At 42.9% G+C, this 25,917-nt stretch overlaps 2 protein-coding genes across 2 annotated transcripts; one reads left to right on the top strand and one right to left on the bottom strand.

The window, feature by feature from the left end:
* The first annotated feature begins 2,239 nt into the window (after window positions 1-2,239).
* On the top strand, window positions 2,240-6,432 carry LOC125625309 (NXPE family member 1). Its single transcript, XM_075122162.1, is given in 5 exon segments — window positions 2,240-2,266; window positions 3,508-3,648; window positions 5,193-5,362; window positions 5,875-6,329; window positions 6,332-6,432. Coding segments are annotated over 5 exon segments (894 nt in total).
* A 7,729-nt stretch (window positions 6,433-14,161) lies between these two features.
* On the bottom strand, window positions 14,162-24,917 carry REXO2 (RNA exonuclease 2). Its single transcript, XM_048827573.1, has 7 exons — window positions 24,767-24,917; window positions 23,904-23,987; window positions 22,809-22,886; window positions 20,086-20,197; window positions 19,145-19,253; window positions 17,922-17,975; window positions 14,162-14,586 (listed from the first exon to the last, which is right to left on the bottom strand). Exons 1-7 carry the CDS (start codon window positions 24,890-24,892, stop codon window positions 14,457-14,459), a joined length of 693 nt encoding a protein of 230 aa, XP_048683530.1. The 5' UTR covers window positions 24,893-24,917; the 3' UTR covers window positions 14,162-14,456.
* Between the last annotated feature and the right edge of the window lie 1,000 nt (window positions 24,918-25,917).

Raw genomic sequence — 25,917 nt, 5'->3', positions numbered from 1 at the left:
ATTACACGCCTCCCCTCAGATTCTGCCAGCTCCTGCTGCCAGGGATGTGCCTAGTCCTAAGAACCCTCCCCAGTTTCCCCACAGTGTTAGGAGCAGCTACTTCTGAACTAAGCTCTTCCTCACCTGAGCTGTGATAGCTTCTCCAGCACATGTGGGTCTATTCCACTCCTCAGCCTACACTGCTGGGTTTTTTTCCTCCTAATACCCACATGGAGGAGCTGTCTTGCATCCCTACTCCCATTGCTACTCCTCTACCTCACTGGACAGCAGCCTCTCAGATACCTGCTCTCTGCTAGCTCTTCTCCCCCAATCGCAGCCACTCTGAGGGGCACCTGTTCCCATGCCCAGCCCGCTCAGCTGTATCCTGGGTCCTAAGGAAGGAAGCAGTCTCAAGGGATCGCTGGCTCCGCTCCCAAGGAGGTAGGTTCCCCCCCTTAGGAGCAGCTTCTTCAGGGTCTGCTCAGCTCACTGAGTTGGGCAGGAGTCAGACCTTCCCCTGCACCCTCCTGAATTTTTCAGAGCTGGGGAAAGGGCTCCTGTAGCTCACCAGACTCGCAATACCTGCAAAGGTATAGTATTTCAATCAGCCCTCAGACAACCTGAAATAAGTAACCCAAGCCTTCTTTCCCTGAACTAATTTGGACTGGCTACTAACATGGTCAGAATTATATAGGGCGCTTTGCTTTGCCCCTCCCCTTTCTGATAGACCCACTACTTTGGGAGGGGAATTAGTCTATAAATAGACTGCCTTCCACACACACACACTTTTTTTGGTGGGGTGGGTAAAATGAACAAAGCTCTTGCAATAGAAAAATTGCACCAATTAAAGAAAGGAAGCCAGGCAAGAAAGAACAGCTGGGGATAAGGACTGTTAAATGCTAGGATAAAGAAATCTGCACCCTCTCTCTCTAACCAGCCTAACAAGTTAGGGTGTGTGGCAAGGAAAGGCAGGAGGAAAAAATGAAAGCATTCTAGCTTGCTCCTTCAGATCAGAGGCATTTCACGTCCTGCTTCATCCTGTGAGGTGCCTCATGTGGGTAGACCAACTTTCAGGATTAGAATTTGTGCCTCTTTTGCTCTTCATGTAGCATAGTAGGTGGAAACTGCAGGGAAACACAGGGGTTCCAAATCACCACGTTTACTTAATACAGGCAAGCTACTGAGGCCTAACCACATAAACACACTGGTGCTTTGCCTGGTTTCTAAAACTTAGAAGATGGGGAGTGGCACTAGAGGGCTCACAAACTCTTTAGAGGAATATTATCCAACTCTTATATGCCCTAGGACTACCGTGAGGCTCTTGAGAGATTTAACACAAGAGTCTCCCTCCCTCCCATCAGCCGTGATTACAGAGAAATATACAGAGAACAGACATGAATACAGAAGTAGGAGGGGAGTTTCTCAAGAGTCCTGCTGCTTTCAATGGTAAAACAAGGAAAATTCCTGGAGAAACCCATGAGGGACCAGCAAGAACATGGAGTAAAAATATTACTTATCAAATATTAGTTCGTTTCTAAAGGAACTATTACAGTAGCTCTAGCTCTGCCATATTGCCTGTAGTTAAACTACCTAATGATGCCAGTGAGGTGTGGCTTGCTGGCTCATTTAAAATCTCCTGTTCGATTCATACAGAAATGAAACAAGCAAGAATAAAAAGTAAAGCCGGCGCATCTATGCACCCTTGTTTTTTAACCAGCCCTCTTGCCATGGCACTCCCTGAGCCATGGCTTGACCTCGTTTAGACCATAAGCTCTTTGAGGCAGATACTGTCTTGTACGTTTGTACGGTACCCAGAAAAATGGGGACCTGCTCCAGACTGGGGCCTCTGGATGCTACCATATTGCACATAAGAGGTTTGCCTGGCCCTTTACAGAGAAGTCCTAAAGATGAGCCCCAGTTCTGAGGAATTTATTATGCTAAAGGTGAGTGAAATGCATTGACACCAGCTTTCCCTTCATGCAGGGTTAAAGGAAGCAAAAACTCATTGGGGCTGATTCTGATCTCGTTTACACTACTGTAGACCCAGGGGAACTCCTCTGGAAACACTACAGTAAATGTAGATTTGATGAGAGCAGCTTTTGATCCATTAAGATTGATTCACTTATACCCCTCCAGCATGGTAGGCAATGGACCCATTTACTCAAATTCTCTGGTAGGAGAAGTAGGGCTCTTTGTCAAAGGGTTTTTCATTACAGTTCATAATGTGACTAGGAGGCTCATTAAAATGAGGGACTAAGTGATGGCGCTGCCGAGAGCGATGTATCAAGTAAGCAGCTCATGTGAAAGCCACCTTACTTAGCCAGAGCACCTCAATCCTGACCTCAGCCTTCTAATTCCAGGCCTGGGTCCTTCCTAAGGTAGGTCTTAAAAGTGTATCTCAGTTTCATCCCTTGTTCTTCCAGGCCTTAGTTCCCACAAAGCAGCTCCAATACAGGTTGCTCCTGAAGCATAGCCCTGTTATTCCAGCAAACCTGGGTATCAATGGCTCTTCTTACACAGAGACCAGACTTCAGGGATGCTCAGACCCCTGCTAATCCTGCAAAGCTGACCAATTAGGAGAATTTGTGCTTGACTTTTTGCCACTCTTTGCAGCAGAACATCAGTCATATGGGAGATGTCCTTTCCAGATTTGCCTCTTCAGCACAGGAAGCCGCTACAGAAGACTGCCTCGAACACTGTGCACACCTGCCTCCTGTTCATGTGTGGCAGATTTAGGGCTAGAGACTTACCACTGTCTCCCAACTCTTCAGACAGTTTTTGAAGCTATACTGCCTGCAAAGGGTGGCTGATTTGGACCTTAAGGTTGGTGGATTGAAAAGACATGACTTGTGGCGGTCAGATTTTGTTGGGTTAGGGGAATCAGCAATGTCATTCTAGCTACCTTCAGAAATGAAATGCTTCATGACAGCCACTTAGAATGGCCACTACTGAACTACCCTAAGCTACTTAGACCCCAAATTCTGGTCTGATTTAGATTTCCTAGTAGCAGCACCAGCTGTCCAGTCAGTGTCTGTATAAATGTTAATAGGAATTGTGCATGCAGGGGAATAATCCCAGATGTCTCATTAAAATGAAGAATATCACCCAGATAGAAATAATCTGACTTTTGCTTCCTGTGCTTAGATCACATTTATATGTTGTTATATACATGCATGAGGACAGTGATATATGAAAAGCCATTTTAGTTTAATTCATGTAAGTCCATGCAGGCTCTCATAAAAGTCCAGTGTGTAAAACGTATGCTGCTTACTCAGCATTAGCATATAAGTGACAGGGTTTTGTTCTGCATGGGAAGTTAAGCCGACAATCTTTCCCTGTTCTCTTGTTGTTCCAGGAGTTGCAAGTCAGCACCTCGTGTTGCAGTAGTTTATGTTGCAACACTCTAAAGTGCTGATCTCCTCTGAAAAATGACAGGATGGGGCTCCGCATATATTTTCTTTCAGTGATTTTCACATAACATTTACTCTGTTCATACGTCAAAAGATCATATTTTTTTTTTCGGACCAGATCTGTGAGTTGAGCCTGGGATCTGCAAAGCTACCTTGCTCATCACCAGTGATAGAGATTCTCTTAGTTGACAGCTCTGACGACGTGAAAGGTAGTGCAGATCTTGCTAATGCTAGTAAAAGCTTGTTTTTTGTCAGTAACGTAAGAGGCGCCTGGCACAGTTATGCTGAGAAAGGCACAACCGTTTTTATAATGTCAATTTTCTGATCCAATCCAACAGCGTTCTAGCACAAAGATCAGGTCTTTCGCTGGTGTAAATAAGTGTAGTTTCACTGAGGCCAATCTAGAAGTGGGGGATTATTATAATTGTTGTTCGTGTTGAGGTAGCACCTAGGAGCCCTGGTCACGGAGCAGGACCCATTGTTCTAGGAGTGACAGGCTGGCCATATGCTGCAATGTCCAGGACAAACGTTATGGAGTTAAGATAAACTTTGCTGAATCACGTTAAACCTAGTGAACTAGGTAAAATAGCTTTGGGTCCATTGTATTAAAAATACAATTGTTTGAACTGTTGTAGGAGTGTATGTAACTTTTCTAGGGACTTGACTAATGTAAATGTTAGGATCCGCAAAGGACTTTTTGGGGAAATGCATATAAGGTAAATTCCCTAGGAAATGTCTGGAGGTGAGGGGAATGCAAATGACCCACTTCAAATCCATCCTTTTTGAATCTATGCCCTGGGGAGGAAAACCAATTGCATGCTAATTATCTGTTCTTGGATGCCCCAGCTGAAAGACCCCAGAACTGTATGAAGGGGAGCTCAACCTGTGAGGGTGCTTGTTCAGAGCTGAGGCTGTGAGGAACTTGAACCCACAAGGAAGCCCCTTGAGTGGGGCTTAGAAGGACTGCTCCTGCCAGAGCCCAGGTTAGAGCTGGGTGAGCTCTAGTAAACTTATAAGCAGGCATGTACTGTGTTCTTTCATTGTTTTTATATATTTTCTCTGCAGTGCTTTTACCTTCACAATAAAATAGGCTTGCATGGGAAGTGTGTGGTACCTTATAACATGGGTGATTACTCTGTTAGTTTCTGAAGGGAAGGGAAATAGGCCTCCTTAAGTAGAGTCTCTTGCTGAGAATAATCCAGTGAAGGCAGGGGACTGTTCAGCCTGGATGCACCCTGATCAAAAGGGAGAGATGTGGGTCTCCACCCAAGTGAGGCAACAGTTGGAAGCCTGAGTGTGGATGCTCTTGCTGTACCATATAAGTTTCCCTGAACTGTGACACTAGGTGCTGTACACACACACACACAAAGGCAATTCCTGCCCCAAAAGAGCTTACACTCTAAGAGACAATAGGTGGATAGAGACTGAGTGGTGAGAAAGCCCAAGTAAACAGGCCATATACGGCAGGCAGTGATCTCAACAATCTCTAGACTACTGGTATGCTAAGTTTTTTGGTAGGCATTGCAGTGAAAGAGTTTTAAGGAGGGATTTGAAGGCACGATGAGTACATTCTTCCTAGATGTTAATTTCAAAACTCATGCTAGAATTTTAGTAGCATTCAGGTCTCTTTGGCCTCTCCTTTCACCCACTGAAATTTGCCGGGGTCTTTCTAACTGGTATCGATGAGTTTCTTAAACTATTTGCCCTTACATGATGTACTTGGAGGCTACATTATTCCATTCTGTTGCCTTGTAGCTTGCCTTAAATTAAGGATGATCAATTGGTAGTAAATTCTCGATACAGTTCATGACATTTAATGACTCGGAGAATCAATGTTCAGAGTGGAAAGAGAAGCCAGAAGGGGGATCTCCTGCAGTGTTACAGTGCAATAGAATGCTAGATGGAAAAACAGGGAACTCTCCTGCAGTACTGCAGTGCCGGTCTGAAACAGTGTCAGCTGGAGACTCCAGCTGGTAGGAGCAGCTTCACAACCAGCCAAAGCTGAAACTGCCGCACTGGAGGGCGGGGGAATAAGGGGTAAAATGTGGCATGGGTGGGGCCACGCTTCCTCAGACCCATGTGCATGATAGATCACAGACACACAAACACCCTACAGGGACTGTCTGAGATTCTGTGTTTGTACTGCACGATGGGATCTTGTTCTTTGCTGGCTCTTAAGCACCGCTGTAAAACGATGATGATGATGATGATTAATAATAATAATAATAGAATTCTACTCCTTACCCATCCAAGGTTCAAGGAAATTCTGTTTGAGGTCCGCACAGAGAGGCCAACCCCTCCAGGGCACGGGTGAATTCCTCCCTGTGCTTAAAATCCTGGCCCCTTGGAATCAATGGGAGTTTTGTGTTTAACTGGTGCACGCCTTAGGTTGGCCCTCTGCGCAAGGGGTGAATCCATTCTTTAAAATGAGGGAAATGGTGACAAAATCAGTGGTTTAAAGTTCCGCCCCTTTCTCCTTTGTTAGCTCTCTGAAGGTCTTTGATCACCACAGGAATGGACTGTTCAAGACCCATGTGGCAATAAAGAAGAACATTCAAATTCTGTGAGAGAATCGTAGGCACCCTTTTGTGCGTCTTTCTCATTCTTTTTCATAAAAAGATGACTCAATCACACATGAAATCAACAGGTTAGTGGGACAGAAAGACACGGCCATAACGCTGGGCCTGCACTTTAGACCCTTCCCTATTGATGCTTTCATCAGGAGGGTGATCAGCGTTCACAAAGCCATCTCACACCTTTTACTTAAATGCCCAGACACAAAAGTAATCATCAAAACAGAAAATATCAGGGAGATGCACATAGACAGGGAGCAAGTCGGTGACATTCATGAATATGTCCAATATATGGCAATGACAGATATTTTTCAGGGTCTTAAGGTGGGTATCATTAATGCCTGGTCTATGACTACAGCATATGCCACAAAATTCACCCACAAGATCATGTGGTTGGAAACCAAATCAATGTGTTTTTTTTATGTACATGTGTTAGCTGCTATTTATCTAAAATGAAAAACAGGCTATAACTTGAGAACAAAGCACTTGATTAGAGCTGGTTGGGAGGACAAAGGGAAATTTCACCAATCCCCCTTGGCCCCCCCAAAAAATCAGTTAATAAAAAAATAGGGAAAAATTTGTTGAAATTTATTTTTAAAAAAAATCAATTAAAAATCATCACAATTTCAAAAATGTTAAGTATCAGAGGGGTCGCCGTGTTAGTCTGGATCTGTAAAAGCGGCAGAGAGTCCTGCGGCACCTTATAGACTAACAGCCATATTGGAGCATGAGCTTTCGTGGGTGAATACCCACTTCGTTGGACGCATGGAGTGGAAATTTCCAGAGGCAGGTATAAATATGCAAGCAAGAATCAGGCTAGGGATAACGAGGTTAGTGCAATCAGGGAGGATGAGGCCCTCTTCTAGCAGCTGAGGTGTGAACCCCAAGGGAGGAGAAACTGCTTTTGTAGCTGGCTAGCCATTCACAGTCTTTGTTTAATCCTGAGTTGATGGTTTCCAATTTGCAAATGAACTGAAGCTCAGCAGTTTCTCTTTGAAGTCTGGTCCTGAAGTTTTTTTGCTGCAGGATGGCTACCTTTAAATCTGCTATTGTGTGTCCAGGGAGGTTGAAGTGTTCTCCTACAGGTTTTTGTATATTGCCATTCCTAATATCTGATTTGTGTCCATTTTATCCTTTTACGTAGGGACTGTCCAGTTCAGCTGACATACAGAGCAGGGGGGCATTGCTGGCACATGATGGCGTAGATTACATTGGTGGACGTGCAGGTGAATGAACCGGTGATGGTGTGGCTCATCTGGTTAGGTCCTGTGATGGTGTCGCTGGTGTAGATATGTGGGCAGAGTGGGCATCGAGGTTTGTTGCATGGATTGGTTCCTGAGTTAGAGTTACTATGGTGCGGTGTGTCATTGCTGGTGAGAATATGCGTCAGGTTAGCGGGTTGTCTGTGGGCAAGGATTGGCCTGCCTCCCAAGGCCTGTGAAAGTGGGGGATCGTTGTCCAGGATGGGTTGTAGATCACTGATGATGTGTTGGAGAGGTTTTAGCTGAGGACTGTATGTGATGGCCAGTGGAGTTCTGTTGGTTTCTTTCTTGGGCTTGTCTTACAGCAGGAGGCGTCTGGGTACACGTACATCAAAAAATGTTGCTATCTCTCTAGCAATGACACAATAATTTACTCATTACAAAAATAATCAAATTAAAGATATCACTCTAGTACACTGGGTCCTGTCCGTCCATCCGTTCCCCCCGCAGTTTTTGTTAAGCAATTGTCTTCACCAGTTCTGAGATTCAGACTGGCTGGAAGAATTAGTGGTTATTATCTTCTCTTTATAGCGTTAGTGGTAGCCTTTGAATGAGAGGAGATTGGTGGCAATGTATAAACAAGCATCCTCACAGCCTTTCTAGAGAAGTGAATAAAGAGCCACAATGGATCTGATCCAGAACAAAGTAGGTAGTTCTCCTCCATTGCTCTGAAAACCTGAAATATTGCCATTCTAAACTTGAGTGACAATGGAACAGGTACTTACTGGTCACAGAGCATGATAATGAATAGGTTTGGCTAAAATAAGAATATGCCTCTCCTGCTGTTCCTTTTCCACTTAACTCTTGGCTATTTTTAGCACCAAACTTTTTTTGAGATTCTAACGATGGTTTTTTTCACCTGTGGGACCAGAAGCAGAAATCCTAGGCAAGGCTATTCCTGGTGAAATCTCTAACCCAATTTTGTAGTGTGCCGCCAAACTATGAACAAGTATCCAACACAATCGCTGAAATTCTGGAGCCTGACCCGGCGTTAGATTTTTTGCCATGCTCATTCCTATCTATCCTGCTAATCACTAATGTATTTATCCTCAAAGAGGAAAGGGAAGTGCTATTGTCCTTATTTACAGATGGGGAACTGAGGAACAGAGACTAAATGATTTGGCCAAGGTTGCACAGAAAGTCTGTGGTGTACAAGGGACTCGAACCTGGGTCTCCTGCATCCGAGACTGTACCGGTTGGACACTCCCGTTCCTCTGAGTTGTCTTAAATATTAGCAGATAGTGATATGCCACTGACAGAATCTGTTTGGTTTTTAGTTTAGTGCTGTTTATGCTGCCAAATTAACTGACAAAGCTCTGGACAATAAGTTCAAGTAGCAGCATGCTTTCCAGCCCTTAACACTTGTCCTCATTTCACTTCTATTGTTTAATGGATTTGGAAATGAAGAGAAACAGTTCCCTAATGGCCCAGGGATGCTGCACTCCAAACAAACTGATGTCATGTGGTAACATGTGCAGCTTTGCTTCCATGTAATGTTTTACAGGAACAACTCTAAACACTGTACAGCAAATGCAATAAATGGATGAGTGAGCTGTTGGCTTACAGTGTCGGTGCATACTTGGGGGTGTATATTGCAGTGCCAGAGCCCAGTCAAGGGAATCAAGGTGGAACATGACCCTCCCTCAAAGTAACCATGTGGTAGGACAGGCATCATGAAAGACTCTGCCAATCAGCTGCCGCATTGTTGTTGTGCTAAGAGCCTAATGACTTGTTCTGTATGAAATGGATCAACTTGCAGCCATCTCCATCTTCTATACTGAGTAGGGCGACCAGAGAACAAGCATGAAAAATTGGGACAGGGGGTGGGTGGTAATAGGCACCTATATAAGACAAAGCCCCAAATATCAGGACTGTGCCTACAAAATCAGGACATCTGGTCACCCTCATACTGAGGTATGGCTGGTAGGGGCTCCAGGTCCCTGCATACAATGTTCCATCTTGATTCAAGCAGCCAGTCTACTTGCCATAAGGCAATCTGCTAAACTTTGAGCCAACCTGAGAAAAGGAAGCATGGGTCAGTTGGATGTCTCAGTGTGGCTGATTGATATGAGCACTAAGAGTTAATACAAATCATTTGATGGTACAATTCCTTCAGAATTTAGGTGTGACCATCCCTTTAACTCATTAAGCGGCTTGTCTTGTTAACGACAGACCTCCCAGAGACAGATCATAACATATACTAGGGCTTACAATGCCACTAGCCCAGTCTGCAAAAGGCAATTTTTAGTCACAGTCATCGATTAACATTACAGCAGTTTTCCTTGAAGAGTTTTTCTTCTCTTTTTCACCATTTAGTCTTTCCTTACTAAGTGCATAGCAACTTCCTTGAGCCAATGACTATACTAACCCCCAAAATGATCAAATTAAAGGTGGAAGATGCATTATTTTGAAAACAAGTTATTTGATTCCTGAGGGTTTGAGTAAATTAAACAAATACTCCAATTAACCAAAAAGAAAAGGAGGACTTGTGGCACCTTAGAGACTAACAGATTTATTTGAGCATAAGCTTTCGTGAGCTACAGCTCACTTCATCGGATGCATCTGATGTAGCTTATGCTCAAATAAATTGGTTAGTCTCTAAGGTGCCACAAGTACTCCTTTTCTTTTTGCGAATACAGACTAACATGGCTGCTACTCTGAAACCTCCAATTAACCAGTGCTTAAATTATCAAATAAATATTACCATATGTTGAACATATGGGGTGTTTTTGTAGTTATCAGTTAGAGTAGTGAACCTACTGCTTTCTGAGGGCTTGATCCTTAAAACAAAAAATCCTTTAGGCAATAAATAATCCCTTTGAAGTCTGTTAGGCCCTGAACCTGAAAAAATTTATGCACATGCTTAAGCCATTCATTTGCACATGCCATGAGTAATGGCAAAGTCACGTGCAATAAATGGAATTGAAGAAAGGGCTGGGAAATCTAAGTGTGCAAGTGGAAACATGCATGTAGCTAAGGGAACACAGTAAGCCGCTCACAGCTTTCTATTCTGCACATCGGGCTAGTCTGTGTGTCCTAACAGGTCAGATAGTGACTGGATAATCTGGAAATGAGCAAGTTATAAATTACTACAAAGAGAGATTTTGTCTGTCTTTAACTTCTATTATTCTAGGAATCCTGCATGCCAATGAAACTCCCCCATCTTCTGTATTTGACACAAGCAGCAGAATAACCACTGGTCAGTAACTTTATACTTCTCTAGAGCTCTTTACAAACATTAAGCCTTGTGTGATAGGTTAATACTCATTTTAGAAATGTGGCAACAGATTGACAGAGAGAGGTTAAGGCCAAAATTTGCAAACTTTTCTGTGCCTGAAGTTAGTCACCTAAGTAAGTGGTTTGCTTTTCAGGGGCTCTGATTCTAGTCCCTCTGTGTGCTCAGCAGCTCTCAAAACCAAGCCACATTTTCTGCAGGAAGGCGGCCGCATTTTAGCCACTCAAATTCAAAAGCGTTGGCTGAAAGCGACTTCTCAACAAATCAGTAACTGCAAATAGGATCTGGGTGTCCTGACTTCCACTCCCCTGCTCTGACGGTTCCATCTCATGAATAGCACAAATGCTGAGTTATAGTATGATCTAAGTGAACGTACATGCTTAACTGCTGTAACCTTTACATAAATGCTTGAATCAACTGTTTTTACTCATGTACTTTGGTTACATTCACAAGTTGTATGGGTCTCCCTCTGGTGGCTAATTTAAGATCTACAACTTCATGGGGTTTTCTCATTTGCAAGACTTTCATGTAGACATGGAAAGGAGCTAGGGATTGTACTGCTACTACAATTTTCTTATTAAGGCCTATTTTCAACCATAGAAATGACCTGCTGACATTTGTCACTCATTTTGTCAGTCAGCATGATATTAGCAAATGAAAAACGCAAGATTAGAACGAGATCCCCTTTCCCCAGTGGCTTTATCGGGCAAAACAGGTGGAAGCCTGTTTTCCGCAACATATCTGACTTCACAACTATGGCTCAAATTAATACTTGTTTGAAGAGAAAAATGAATTTACCTTATGGGAGATTCAACAGTGTCAGTGGATCGAGTATTTCACAAAGACAGAAAACAGTAGGTTTTGCTCTGTTTTCTTAGAATCAGAGACATAGCGGTGGCTCTTTTCCTTGTCTAATAGCATTTAATTTGTTAGGCTTCTGCTTTCTGGTAAGCGGTAGCTTTTGTTTTACTCTGTTTACATTTCCTTTCAATAGAAAAACACCTGGCTAGGGAGTATTTATTTTACTTTCTATTAATAATTTTAACTGCTTATTTGAGGTGACCAATTTTACCATACTTAATGTACATTTACGTATCAGTAAAGGTATGTGACTTGTTCAGTAGACAACTCAATAGCATAACAAACACAGGCACTTGGGAATTCCCAAGCGAAACTTGAAATCAGACAAGGCTCGCTCAAAATTTTGTTAAAAGTGGCCCACGGTGAGAAACTGAGAATGAACAAGGCATGTGTCAACTTGAGTTTGTGACCTTGTGGTTTCAAATGAGTTTCATTTATTGAGTATAAGTCTAGTATAGCAGGGCTTGATCTTGATTGGGAGCTACCCTAAATAAAAATAACAACAGATATGGAACTCAAAGCAAAATTTGGAGGCAATGTAAGAATTTGCAAATTGAAACAGAAGGAAGAGTTTGCACCAACCCATAAAACAAAACCACCAAAGCTAGAAAGAACATAGTTAGGAGAGTACAGAGACTCTAATTTGGTACATTCATCCATGGAGTGAAAGCTGCAGTTATCTATTTTCTTTTTTGATAGTCTTTGTTTCTTTTTCTCCATTCGCACTTAAATATTTTGGTCTCGGTGGAACTGGAAGGCTTTGGACTTTGCTTGGTGTTGATATGGATTGAAACAGTCAAGTTCAATGGAAAAAAACATGGACATCCCATACTCAGAGCCCATGAGTAAACCGTTAAAACGTTGCTCATGAAATTGACAAACAGTTAGGGGACTGTCCATAGCTCTGGGCCAGTACTTCAGACCCTTCCGCATTGATACTTTCATTAGAAGAGTGCTTAAAGTTCACAAAGCCCTAATCTCTTCTTTAGAAGCCTAAAACTAAACATCAAAGCAGAAAGTGTCAGTGAGATGCACACAGATCCAGAACAAGATGGGGAGTATGGCTATGTTCAATACCTGGCAGTGAAGGATGTTTTTCAGTATCTAAACATTGGTGTCCCCGCTTCCTGGGATATGACTCTTGACTATGCCACAGCCAGCATTCACACACCAGATCATGTTGTTAGGAATCACATTAATATGATAAATATTTGAGACAAGTCAGGCGATGTAAAACCTGTTACTAGACAAAGGCAAAAAAGTTAGTTTAAAATGTATCTTCAAATCTGTTGCTGACTAGAAAAAATTTGTTTACTGAAAAGGGTCCTCTTCCTTACACCCCAGCTTATTGATAGGTTAGCAAGGACTTGTGGTCACATCAACAAGTTAAATGGCAGCAGCATCCTCTTCTAGAGCCTGATCCAAAGGCCAATGAAGTCCATGGACTCATTTAGCTGTTTCCTAGCCACAGGAACGTCCTGTGAAAACTGGACATGTTTTTACCATAAATCCTTTTCAAGTGAGTATTGTAGGGACAGGATTTTATAATTGTACTATAAGAATTGATGTAAGCCTTGATTTCATTCTGCTAGCCACCCTTTTTGAATAAGAGAAAGGAATGACTGTTTGAGACTGGGATCCTGTTTCCCATATGCATCACAATTAGGACCTGTTATAAAGTTTAGTTAGTAAAAGACAGGATTTTGTATTGTGTCTATGATAAATGGATTAGAGAAATGTTGAGGGCTTGAAGCCATGTGAATCATTTTAGTTATAAGATTTAGCAAGGCTTAATTTACAATGTATTCTGCTACCTTTGAAGGTTTCTGTGAAAGACTGTGTGAATGAGGAATGCACGCATCAGGAAAAGATAAGGTTTGAAGGCCACTGTTAACCAGATGGTCAAGAAAGGAGGGGTGAAGATGCCTAAGGAGACTTATCTTGCCAGAGAATCATCAATGCGCACCCATGATTGATGAAGGGCAAATTGACGACCCTGAGGTGAAGGCTAGCACTCCTAAGGACAATTGATTAAATCGGAACCGGGACAGGATAACCCTCTTGGAGGTGTATTGGAATATTTACATCAAAAGACACACCAATTAAGAAGTAACCGGTCATAAACTTACACAGCAAAATCCAGACTTCAACAAAGAAAAAAGACTATAAGAACAGGGTGCTTGGCCTTGGGACTTTGGGTTCGTCTTGCCACACTCCAGGAGCATCAGATTGCGACCAACAGAGCCCTGCTCCCCTCTGCGACCAATCTGACTGGCCACTAGATTGATCCAGACACTGGACTGGTAACTATAAACATCAACTGGCGAGAGAGAGAGAGAGTGTGTGCGCGTGCACGCGCCAATGGACTTCATTCCTGGCCTGCAGCCTTTCATTTTTTATATTGAAATTTCATCTGCTTGATCACAAGTCAGCTTTTTGTGCAGCTCCTCCCTAGTATCCTTTGAGCACAGACTGCTGTCTGCATGAGAGTTTTTTAAAGTGGATAAATGTCCACGATGGAACTAAAACTAGCTTGTTACTTAAATTAGCTGTCCAGAGATAAGTTGGTCATATCTTTGATGCCACACACACAGAAGGCCACTGCTCCTCAGGCTACATTAAGTGATCCACACGTTCAATCTGTCTTCAAATGGCACTGTGTATTTTACAGAGGAATTCTTGTTAAGCACACACAAATGTGACCGCTGAAGGATGCAATATATTTCCCATAACATTTTATTTTGAAAATCCGGGGGAGGCTGGTTCACCTTTTAGATGAACGTTATATACAAAGTCTTATAATTAAGACTGCTGTAAAAAAGAGAAGGTGTAAAAAAAATCTTTAACAGGATTGGTTTTATTTTTGTAACAAAAAAAGTGCATCTAGAACTAAACTAAGACGTATTAAAGAGCAAAAGTGACCTGATACATACAAACGAAGGAGCTGCTGAGATTTAAATGGTAGATTCACAGCTCAAACATAGGAAAGTAGTAGTAATTCAGACTTCTGTGTGCTTTAACAACAGTTAAGAAACAACGTAACTGAAAAAAGCCTCTTCCTTAAACACTGGTGAACAGAAGAATAACAGGAGATACATCCAGTGGATACTATAGGATGGCATTGTGAAATGGAAGATCAGCTCACAGTTTTATCACTTTCTCCATTTTCTATTAATTTTCTTTTCTTTTCATCTGTTTTCTTCTTGAAGATGCTATTTCTGTAGAACTGAAGTTCTTTGATGCTTTCCCTGATGTCATCTAGTGCTCTGCAAGAGAATTAAGTAAGGTTTCAAAATGCACAAACACTCAGGCTAAATTTGGATTCTGATGCATCTCACAAATTCCAAACTGTAAAAAAAAAAAAACAAAAGTAGAACACTTGAGAAATATATGGTGCACAAAACTGTCAGTTATAAAACCACCTTCGCTAGACTGAGTAATACAGGAAACAATAAAAGTTCAGCAGAGCAGGCATGCAAGGAAGTAACACTTTACTTATTGGTTTGTGCTACAGTGGAGTCGCATCTTACGTGGGGGTTAGGTTCTAAAGTCAGCGCGTAAGGCAAAAATCGCATTTAGTCAAAATTACCCTTGAAAATCCCTTAAATCACCCATAAAGTACTGTATGCACTCCATCACATTAAGATTGGGATCAGCATCTATAGCACTATGTATCCGAGAGAATATAAGCCTCAGGTACGTGCCCTTGAAACTGCAAATTACGCCTTGGTCCAGAGGTTGGAGGATGGACATGGGGGGGGACTACTTCAACGTCATTATGTGCAAACTAGAGGGCTGCAGGGTGGCCAGGAGCATTGTCTATGATCAGCAACACTTTAAAGTCAAGTCCTTTCTCCTCGAGGTATTGCTTGACCTCCGGAATGAAACACTTGTGGAACCAATCCAGAAATAATGCTGCCGTCACCCAAGCCTTTTTATTTGATTGCCAGAATACGGGCAGGAGATTTTTGTTCTCCCCGTTTAGGACACGGGGATTTGCAGCCCTGTAGAGCAAGCCCGGCTTTATTAAATGCCCAGCCGCATTGCCACAAAACAACACAGCCACACAGTCTTCATTGGCAGATGCAGCTTCACCAGTAGTCTACACGTTTTTGAGGTTGAAGCAGTTCCTAAAACTGTTAAGCCAACCGTGGCTGGCTCTGAATTCGTTCTCATCAGAAGGCTGTCCCTCTTCGGTAGGAGGTTTGAACAGCACGTAGAGGCTAAGAGCCTTTTCTCGCAATGTGTTGCCATCGATAGGCACACGTTTACTGTTCATGTCTTTCAATCTTCACTAAAGTCTTATGCACCTGGCTCGTCACCTTAGCAGTTATTGGAGCACTTGATGCCACGGCTTGACGAATTTCTCTCTCTCAAATCTTGATGGCACGAATGCTAGATTCGTTGCAGCCATATTTACGCGCCGCGTTGGAGACCGACATACCATCTCTCAATAAATCCAATACAGCCAGTTTTTCCTGTAGCGTTGGAACAGATCACTGTTTCTTCGGTTGAGCACCAGATGAAGTAGTTGGCTTGTGTTTAGGGGCCATGTTGTACGAAAAATACGTACAGTATCTTTAAACACTAGAATCACACTCAGTGCGGCAAGATGCTCACACTATAAGAGGCATGTGGGAACTGAGACTGACTGATGGAACAGCAGATTCACATCTCCCATCTCACGCTCTCTCCGGGGCATATGCTCATTGAGTAGAATGGTAGGCAGAATCGCCTACAGTATTTACAGGTATCTTGTTTTTTCTTTTCTTTTTTTTTTTTTTGCCAAGCGTGTATAGTTGAATTCGTGTAAGTTAAATGCGTGTATGATGCGACTCACCTGTATTATGCAAGGCATAAGCTCTAACAAGCCAATACATTCCATGACATCAGAGGACTGGACTAGATGACCTCTAGAGGTCCCTTCCAGTCCTATGAGTCTAGTGTAGTTGAGGGTAAAGGCAGGTAAACTGAGTTGAACATGTTCTCATTTGATGAATATGGAATTTAACACTACCTGGCCTGAAAACCAAAAAGGTTAGTTTACCCACTTTTGTTTTTTAAATCACTGCATGACTTCAACTATTAAAACAAGTATTGGTATTAGTCTGAGATGCCTTATAATGGACAAGGACTCAAGAGACCCATGTTTTATTCCTGGTTTGGCCAATTATCTGCTGTGAGACCCTGAGCAAATTGCTTTACCTCTCTGTTTCTCCTCCCACCCTTTGTCCGTTCTATGTAAGCTCTTTGGGACAGAGATGCTTTCATTATGTATTTGTACAGTGCCTAGCACAAATGGACCCTGACTTCAGGTAGGGCCTCTAACGTACCGTAATACAAATAATTATTAGAAAAGGACAGTTGTCAAGGACAGTATTTAGTAAAAACCAACAAACAAACAAATCAAATCAGGACCTAGATTCCTGTCAGTCTGAAATCTACATAAAGCCATAGCTAAATACCAGATTCCAGAAGATAGTACTTCCTGAAATCAGGGCATCACCAGCCAATCTTTACTTGATGATGATATTTCATTCCAACAAATGCTTCCTGAAACTGTGCCAAAAACATGCCAGCATCCAGCAAGCACCAGCAGTAACCAAAATGTACCTATAACCTCCCTAGCCATCTTTGTATTTTAATGCACAACAGTTTTAAACACTAATCTTTAGCCATAGGATGGAATGGCTGGGAATCACCTTCTGCAATACGCCAGGCTTCAGATGGCAAAGGCCTGGCTATGATGCAGGCTGGTCCCTTTAAACCCTGGGCCTTCATGTGCCCATCTTACAGAGCCCATGCATCAGAGAGCTAGGAGAAGAGGTACTTGAAGATTCAGTTACTCCTTTTTCCAAAGATTCCCATGCAAGTAACAACAACTCTTCTCCATCCCTGCATGAAAGAACTGTGCCTTATCCTAAAACAAGAGAGGTTTCAAGAGGCAGTAAAATTAAGCCGTAAAAATAACTTGTGCTCATTTTAATTTTTTGATGTAAAAGGGATCATCTGCCAATGTAGTTTTGCGCCCAGAGGGAAGGCATCTCAGTACTGTTCCTGTTGGCTTCCTATTTATGCTAAGTCACAGTTGCTTTGTTTCCCAATAGGAATGAGTTAAAATTGCCATCAGCAGCAATCTGCCAGACAAGTTCTGGTTTCCAGATCTTTATCCGTGAAATAAACTCAGTAAATGTTTATATTAAAATAGTACCCAGAGGCCTAAGGCAGAACTGAGGCCTCGCTGTGCTAGGCACAGTATTCGGAAAAACATGGGGGCCAATCCTGCCCATATTGAGGTTGATGGCAAAACTCATACAGACGCCACAGGGCTTTGGATTAGATTCATGGTGCTGATTGAAAAGCTTACAATCTAAGAGAAAGTGTTAATACTTTCTACTGCATGGCACCTGCCATAATCAGACTTTAAAGAGAAGGATATGGCAAGGAACAGAACTACACAGACTTCCTGTGCCATTGGCCGTAGAACTAACATGTCAGGTTTTCAAAGAAATGGGTATGCTCTGTATTCGAGTAGAAGAGAGTACTATAGTTTAAAGATATAAAAAATGTACTGCATTAAAAGCAATAGTGGAAGTCTCACCTGTGAGAAGCCACCTTCTTTGGTGCAAATTCAAATTCTTCTGAATACCAGCGCCTGTATATGGAAGAAATTGAGTTTTAAATCCAGATATCTTAAATATATAGTCAGAGGCCTCTTTGGGTTTGCTACAATGGGAAATGTCTCTTCAGTGCAAAAATTTGAATTTCACTGGCATTCAGAAAAGTCACTGTTATAAGCACCAAAATAATATACAGTAACTCCTCACTTAACGTTGTAATTAAGTTCCTGAAAAATGCAACTTTAAGTGAAACGATGTTAAACTAATCTAATTTTCCCATAAGATTTAATGTAAAAGCGGGGGGTTAGGTTCCAAGGAAATTTTTTGGGGGCAGACAAAAGGTATTATATACTGTACAGTACTGTACTGTGGTTGGGAAGTGCCCCTGGCTTACCCCACACAGGCACAACCCGCTGCAGGCAAGGATGCTAGGAAGCACCTTTGCAGCAGCAGTGGCAGCTTACCTGGAGAAGAATTGGTGCCGACTTTGCCGGGGGATGCTCCAGGCCCACCTCTTCTTGTCCCCACTCCACTCCAGACCTACCTCTTCCCACCCCCACTCCACCTCCTCTCTGGAGCACACTACATCCCCACCCCTTCCTGCCTCCCCCTCCCACCCCGAAAGTCCTAAGCGCAGCCAAACAGCTGTTTGGTGGCGCTTACGACTTTCTGGGAGGAAGGGGAAAGAGTGGAGATGCGGTGCTTCCCTGCTCCTTCCCCTCCCTCCCAGCACCTCCCCCACCGCCAAACAGCTGTTTGACGGTGCTTAGAACTTCCCTGGGAGGGAGGGGGAGGAAGCGGAGAAGAGGAACTTGTGTAATGCTCCCTGCTCTTCCACAAAATCTTACAAGCAGCGGACAGAGCAGGCAGTCAAACGACATTATAAGGGACTATTGCAAAACTTTAAGAGAGCATGTTCCCTAATTGAGCAGCAACGTAACTTTGAAACAACGTTAAGCGGGAGGACATTAAGTGAGGAGTTACTGTAATCCATGTGAGAGCTAAACACCTCCCCACTCTGCATGCAGTTCAGTAAGTAGGTCCTCGTCCTTTTTCTGTTTGATCCTAGTGGAATATCTGAAAGAACTAAACAGCTGCATACTGCTCTTTCCCCGCTGTCCTCCTCTCTTGTTTTAGAAGAAAATTAGTAAAATATAACTAGAATGCCTTAGATCTTTTTATACAAACTTTGTATGGTATTTACCTGCAAAGTTCTTTGACAGTGCTCACATCAATTATCCTGTAATGAACATGCCTCATGAACTGAGGCATATATTTGTCAAGAAACTTCTTATCTGCATGTACAGAGTTTCCTAGAAAAAGACAAAACAGATATTTCTTTCAAAGACTTTACGAAGCTACCGTGAATTACATCCGAACTAGAGGTAGGCTATGCATCCTGAGGAAATCACATACGACTTCTAAATGTTTTCAGTCAGCTTGTAAGTCTCATGTTCCAATAAATATGATTTTAAAGGTTTCTGTCTGATTTTCACTCTGGGATCACTTCTGTGTGGTTTAAATATTTAATCTCTCTGCACTGAATTCTTCAATTACTTCCTCTACAATTTCTGGGTCACAAAAATAATTATTTCAATAAAAGTAAAAATATTACACACACAACCAGCTTTTCCACTAAGGGTATATAAGCTTTACTGTTTGTTTAATATAGTTTCCTCAGGTCATCCTTTTGACCTCTGTGAGTCAGGGTTCTGAGTCACCATCAAGTAACAGGACTTTCAGAATAGCAGCACTTAGAGGTTGACTGTATTCATATCAGCCATTAGGGAAAAACAAGGTGCATATCTGTGATAGCAGTTTGTGAATGCAAAACATAAACAGTATCAACACAAAGTCACACTAGTAATGACATAAATGTATAATGAAATATTACTACTAACAGGAATTTGTTTCCTGCAGATCTATAGGAATTTTCAGAAACTCATATGTAATATCTGCTTTAAGCAATTTATAGAATGGATGATACCTAATGCTGAACTTCCCTTGCTTAATGAAATTTGATTGAATGCAGATCTCCAAGTAGGAGACTAAATCACCCTGGCATTGTGCATTAACAGGCTTTTCAAAGCCCCACCGAGAACGAAAGGAGGATTGATTTTATTAGTATTAAAGTACACATTTTACCTGCAAGAGGACAGAGGCCAGGGGGTGTTTGCTGTCGTACAAATGACAGAAATTCATACTCTGCTTGCTGCAATGAAATTGTACTTTCTTTCACTGCCTTAGTAAGGCCAGACTGCAAGAAAGAGGCATCCATCACCAATCAAATATTTACCATTATTTAAAAATACTTCTGGCATATTTAAGTAGCAGTCAAATGTTACCTAGAAATCAATAACTGAAACAATAACCAACTAATGGCACGTTTAATGCCCAGAAGTATTAAAAAAAGACAACTTAACTCTTAAATTTAACCTTTTGGGAGGACTTAACATTTTACCAAGTGCATCAGTGTTTATCCACTTCAATCCTAGCTAAGGGACAGATTCTGATCTTACTCATGTTGAATAACATCCCTACTTCACTGACTTCAATGAGACTACCCAAGGAGTAAGGAATAGATTGCATGAGTAAAGCACATCACAACATGGCTCTGAGCAAACACACATCCCTGTGACTTTTTTCCACCTGCTATTTTATGATGTCTCAGTCCTGAATTACTCAGATTTTGTACAAATCTTTATTTATATGCATCAATAACTGTATCTCTTCAAAAAGAGGTATATGTTGATTTATTAAATGGATTATTTATTGGATGGTGTCAGTTAAATTAATGGTCTGTAAAGCATTTTAGCAATAAACCCTACTTTCAGGGATTTGGAATCAATGCTAGAATGTTCTGCAAATATCTGTGTTTTTTGTGGTGGTTTTTAATCTAAACTGGAAAAATATGAATTGACGTTTCTAAATTAGAGTGCAAATACATATGGACGTTACTGGCTTAGGACACCTATAACTCAAAAAAGTCTCATTTTTTAAAGTTAAATATCACTTATGTTGTCAATCTGCTGTAAGAAGTTCCTAAAGCTGTATTTCCAGCTGGCTGTGCTGTATATTTCCATAGCTGTGCCACAAAAATGCACTTGGGTCTATCAGATTGTATTTAAAAATTTCATTGTGTAGCTGTGTTTTCCTCTGTGTTCTAATCTTATATATATCAGTTAAAAGTAATGACAGGTTTCAGAGGAACAGCCGTGTTAGTCTGTATTCGCAAAAAGAAAAGGAGTACTTGTGGCACCTTAGAGACTAACCAATTTATTTGAGCATGAGCTTTCGTGAGCTACAGCTCACTTCATCAGATGTTTACCGTGGAAACTGCAGCAGACTTTATATACACACAGAGAATATGAAACAATACCTCCTCCTAGATGAGCTATTACCAGCAGGAGAGTGAGTTTGTGTGTGTATGGGGGTGGGGGTGGGGATGTGAGAAAACCTTGATCTATGCAGGAAATAGCCCGACTTGATTATGTAAAGAGTTGTCACTTTGGATGGGCGAGCACCAGCAGGAGAGTGAATTTGTGTGGGGGGGTGGAGGGTGAGAAAACCTGGATTTGTGCTGGAAATGGCCCACCTGTTGATCACTTTAGATAAGCTATTACCAGCAGGACAGTGGGGTGGGAGGAGGTATTGTTTCATATTCTCTCTGTGTATATAAAGTCTGCTGCAGTTTCCACGGTAAACATCTGATGAAGTGAGCTGTAGCTCACGAAAGCTCATGCTCAAATAAATTGGTTAGTCTCTAAGGTGCCACAAGTACTCCTTTTCTTTTTAGTTAAAAGTAAGTAGCTCTGCATGAACAAAGATGACTTATGTCTGAGCTGCTTCCATCTCCAATTCACTTGAGAAGTAAAACTAGGTTTGGATGCTCAACTGAAGGAGGACAAAAGGATCCACCACATGAATTACTTTGTTTTCCAAAGACCTGCTGATCTTTCCTAGAGAGAGTAAGATGCCTGAGAGGGATTAATGGGCATTTTATAACTTTGGCACTTAATCAAAAACTACCCTAAATTTAAACGTAAGGTGAAGGCTTGGAAAATCTATTCACTTTCTTGCCACTGGCAAGCAGGAAACTTCAATGGTGACTGAAGGAGCCAAAATCATCTATTTCTGCAAAATGTAAGGTTTCAATGAAAAATTAACGAGGTTTCCAGCCCATGGTATTGGGAAAATAATCAGCCAAATTTAAACTAACTGTAAATTGATGCAACATTGTCTTCCCAAGTCTGTTAGCATTTTTCATATTTTTTTCAATCAGTAGCATTGTGAACCAGACAAGATGCTGTCAGTATAGCCGCTTAAATTCAGAACCCTGTAGGCATCAGTGGAACTAGCAAGAGTCATGTCAGTTTCACACTGCTGCTCAGAGCTTTCCCAAGCAGCAGCCCCTGGTGGCCCACTCACTATCTTTCACATCGGCCATTGTTGGTAGGTTTATTGCTCTCACTAGAAGGTGTCTAGAAAAATTTTCAAGGCCTATTCAAAGATGCTGCAAGTCAAGATTGTTAAGGCCCTTTGGACAGTCTGTTTCAGGTTAGTCTTGTGGTTAAGACACTGGATTAGATCTCAGAAGATCTGGATTCAATTTTCAGTTCTGCCATGGAGTTCTTGTGAGATTCTGTACAAATCACAACCTCTCTGCCTCAGTTCCCCATCTGTAAAATGGGGATATTTCCTTTCTCCCACCTTTTGTCATCTACATTTAGAATGTAAGATCTTCAGAACAGGAACTTTCTCTAAAGTGTTCATATAGCACCTAACACAATTTTGAGATTAAGAATTATAAAATTGCTACTAGTTACAAGGAAGCAGAGATGCTCGTACTATTGCTCTAGAACCTTTACCTTCCCATGATGCTCTTTACACCATTCTGACATGCCATCCAGCAACTCATCTGGCTGGTTTATAATCAGGTTGGGACCCTGTTAATGAGAAAAAAAATATTAATATAATCTAATCCTAACAAAAAAGATCATTCTAAAGCTTATCATCAGACAAAAAGAATCTGTCTACCTCCTGTTGACAGTTCTAGCTTTAAAAGGGAAATTAGGAGAAAGCTGCCCATCTTGCTCTGCACAACAGTCTTAAAACCCATGTGGTGGGAAATGCCTCCCCCACCTGCTATAAACTATCAAGTGATTCTGTATGAATAGTAGCTTGTGGTTCCAGTTGGTCTCTCAATGGCTTCTAACATCAAGTTTTCTTCGTCTACAAATAAAAAGGCATAGTGGCGTTCTTTCTTCCACAGTTGATAATTCAATCTGGGATGTGAATATCAAGTCAGGTTCTTTCAGGCTCATGCACCATTTGATTGGATTCTGTAACTGGAACTTATTTAACAAGTGATGAGCCATGAGTCAGAACTGAATCCAGTTGCCTCTCCCAGCACTGTATGTATTTTGCAGCGCTAAGTAGTAGTGAAACCTTATTCTTGTCACTAAAGCAAGAACATATGACTCATAATGTGTAAAGAGGAAGCACAGGTCTATTCAGTAAGATACTGCCGATTTTACAGGGACATCTTCCAGGTTATAATCACATCTTAAAAACAGGCATTTTGGAGTCAGCAGCTGGCAAACCTTTCAGTACTAAAAAGAGACATGCGACACTGTCAACAAGGTTGTTCAAGAATGCAGGTTATCTTCCACTAACATTTTACACACAGCCACAATCCAAACAGCCCTCAAAAACATGTACTAAAAATTGTTGTTTGACTTGTATTCTAGTCCACAGGTGGCACACATCTGGAAATTGCATTTATGAAAGGGCACATACCACGCTGGCTGCTTGTTAGCCAGATGGTTCAAAAAACATTGAAGATAAAAATATTCCACTCTAACCTAATAGACAGACAAACCTTCAAGTATAACAAAGTAACAGTACCAGGCACTAGTAATCAGAGGTACGCCAGTACACATTGACTCCAAACTCAAACCTACCTCAGCCAAAATGTTTAAATCAGAATCAGTTATGAGACAAGCCATCTCAATGATCTGGTCCTTCTCTATGTCCAGTCCCGTCATCTGCAAAGGCAGAAGCAACAATCGTAAGACGAGAGAAGAGCTATGTTTTATACTTTGCAGGGAATGTATGTCTTAACAACGCTTTAATCCCAGAGTTGGGCTAACACTGCTGTAATGTTTGTTTTTTTTCACGAACGCTTTGCACTGATTTCAATCACCAGTAGAAGGGAAATAATCAGTGTTGGCCAAATTGAAAAAGGAAAGGGAAATTTCCGAAGCTTCTCAGGGGGCTGTGCAAATGCTTGGCGAGTGAATTTAGAGCAGAACGGCTCAGCCATAACTAGAAAAGAGACCTGGACAGCTGGAACGCCCAGGGCCTGACTCCGAACAGGATGCATCCCTGCCATCGGAAGCAGCGAAGTCAAACAAGTGCAGGCCAACCTACAGCCTGGCAGGATCAAAGAAAGGGAAAGGCTCTGTAAGTGCAGGGAGCCGGGCCAGGCCAGGGCTTGGTCTCTGAGGTGTTTCCCTCCGCTCTGTCCAGCCTCGTGCTAAACACCCCAGGTAAGGCCACCCCTAGGCTGTCCTGCGGGGGCAGGGATCTCTCCTCCTGACACCCAGCCTGGCTTTCACTTGCACACCCCCCTCCACGTGCGACCCCCGGCACCCGTATACATGGGGGACCCCCCCAGGCACCCGTATACATGGGGGACCCCCCCAGGCACCCGTCTGACATGGGGGACCCCTCCCCCACTCCTGCCCCCTCAGCCAGGCACAACCCCATGGAAACAGCCCACCTGCGTGCCCCGAGCCCCCCGGCACACAGCCAGCCCCCTCACCTCCAGATCCACCCAGACCATCCGCTGCCCCATGCTGCCCGCAGCCATGGTCGCCCCGCCCCGGACCCCGGCTCCCACTGCCGCCAGCAGCCGGCGCCCGTTGGAGCCCAGCAACCAACCACGCATCGCGACAGGCCGCAAAGTGTCCACCTGGGGACGACAATTCCCAGACGCCCATGCGCCATCTCCCCACGCCGTCCTATGACTGGGTCTGGCCCGGGGCTTGCTGGGAAATGTAGTCACCCCAGGGCATCACGGGAAGCAGTATTCGCCCCCGCCTCCCGAACGGCAGTGCATGCTGGGGCTTGTAGTCTCCACACTACATCGGTTCATCTGTCCACGTCTGTACCACCGCTAACTCCCAGGGGCAGATGGTTACAGTTTTTATTCTGCTCCAAGCGCCTCTCTACAGGGAGTATTTTACACTGAGGTCTGTTTAGTTTGCAGGTTCTAGTCCATGACTGGGGCTCCTGGGCACTAAGTTAATACAAATAATGTAAAAGAAGGAAATTGCATTTACTTCCTCAAGGCAGGGACCTCTAATATGGCACATCGACTCAGCTGCCTCATCGAGAGCCTGGGCTCCCGTAAAACACAAATTAAATAACAAAATAATTCACAGACTGAGCCACTGTGAAGTAAATGGGACACTCAGAAACCTGATTAGTTGTCACTTATTCGTAGTATAGTTAAGGCTAAGATTTTGTCACAGATATTTTTAGTAAAAGCCACAGACAGGTCATGGGCAATAATGAAAAATTCATGGAAGCCCATACCCTGTCTCTGACTTTTACTAAAAATATCCATGAAAACATGAGCCACCTGGACAGCTGCGGGCGGGCTGGGAGCTCCAGGGTCCCTTTCCGCTGGTGGCTCTGAGCTGTGGGGGGTCCCACCTGTCTCCTGCGGCAGGTGGGAGCTCTGGGGATCCCCCCACCACCTGCCGCCCACGAGCTCCTGGGATTCCCCCTGCTGCCCACGGCACCAGGGAGCAGTGTGGGGGGGGGGGGGTCTGCCTGCCGCTGGCGGCTGCTGGGGGCTCCCACCACCCGGGGCTGGGGGGGGCTACTCCGCAGCTCCCTCCCTCCACGGGTAGCAGAGGACCCTGGTGCTCCCAGCTGGTGCTGGCTGAAGTCGCAGAGGTCTTTGGA

The sequence above is a fragment of the Caretta caretta genome, chromosome 22, assembly GCF_965140235.1.
Source record: "Caretta caretta isolate rCarCar2 chromosome 22, rCarCar1.hap1, whole genome shotgun sequence".
NCBI lineage: Eukaryota > Metazoa > Chordata > Testudines > Cheloniidae > Caretta > Caretta caretta.
The sequence above is the reverse complement of the archived record's forward strand: the minus strand, read 5'-3'. Positions and strand labels throughout refer to the sequence as shown.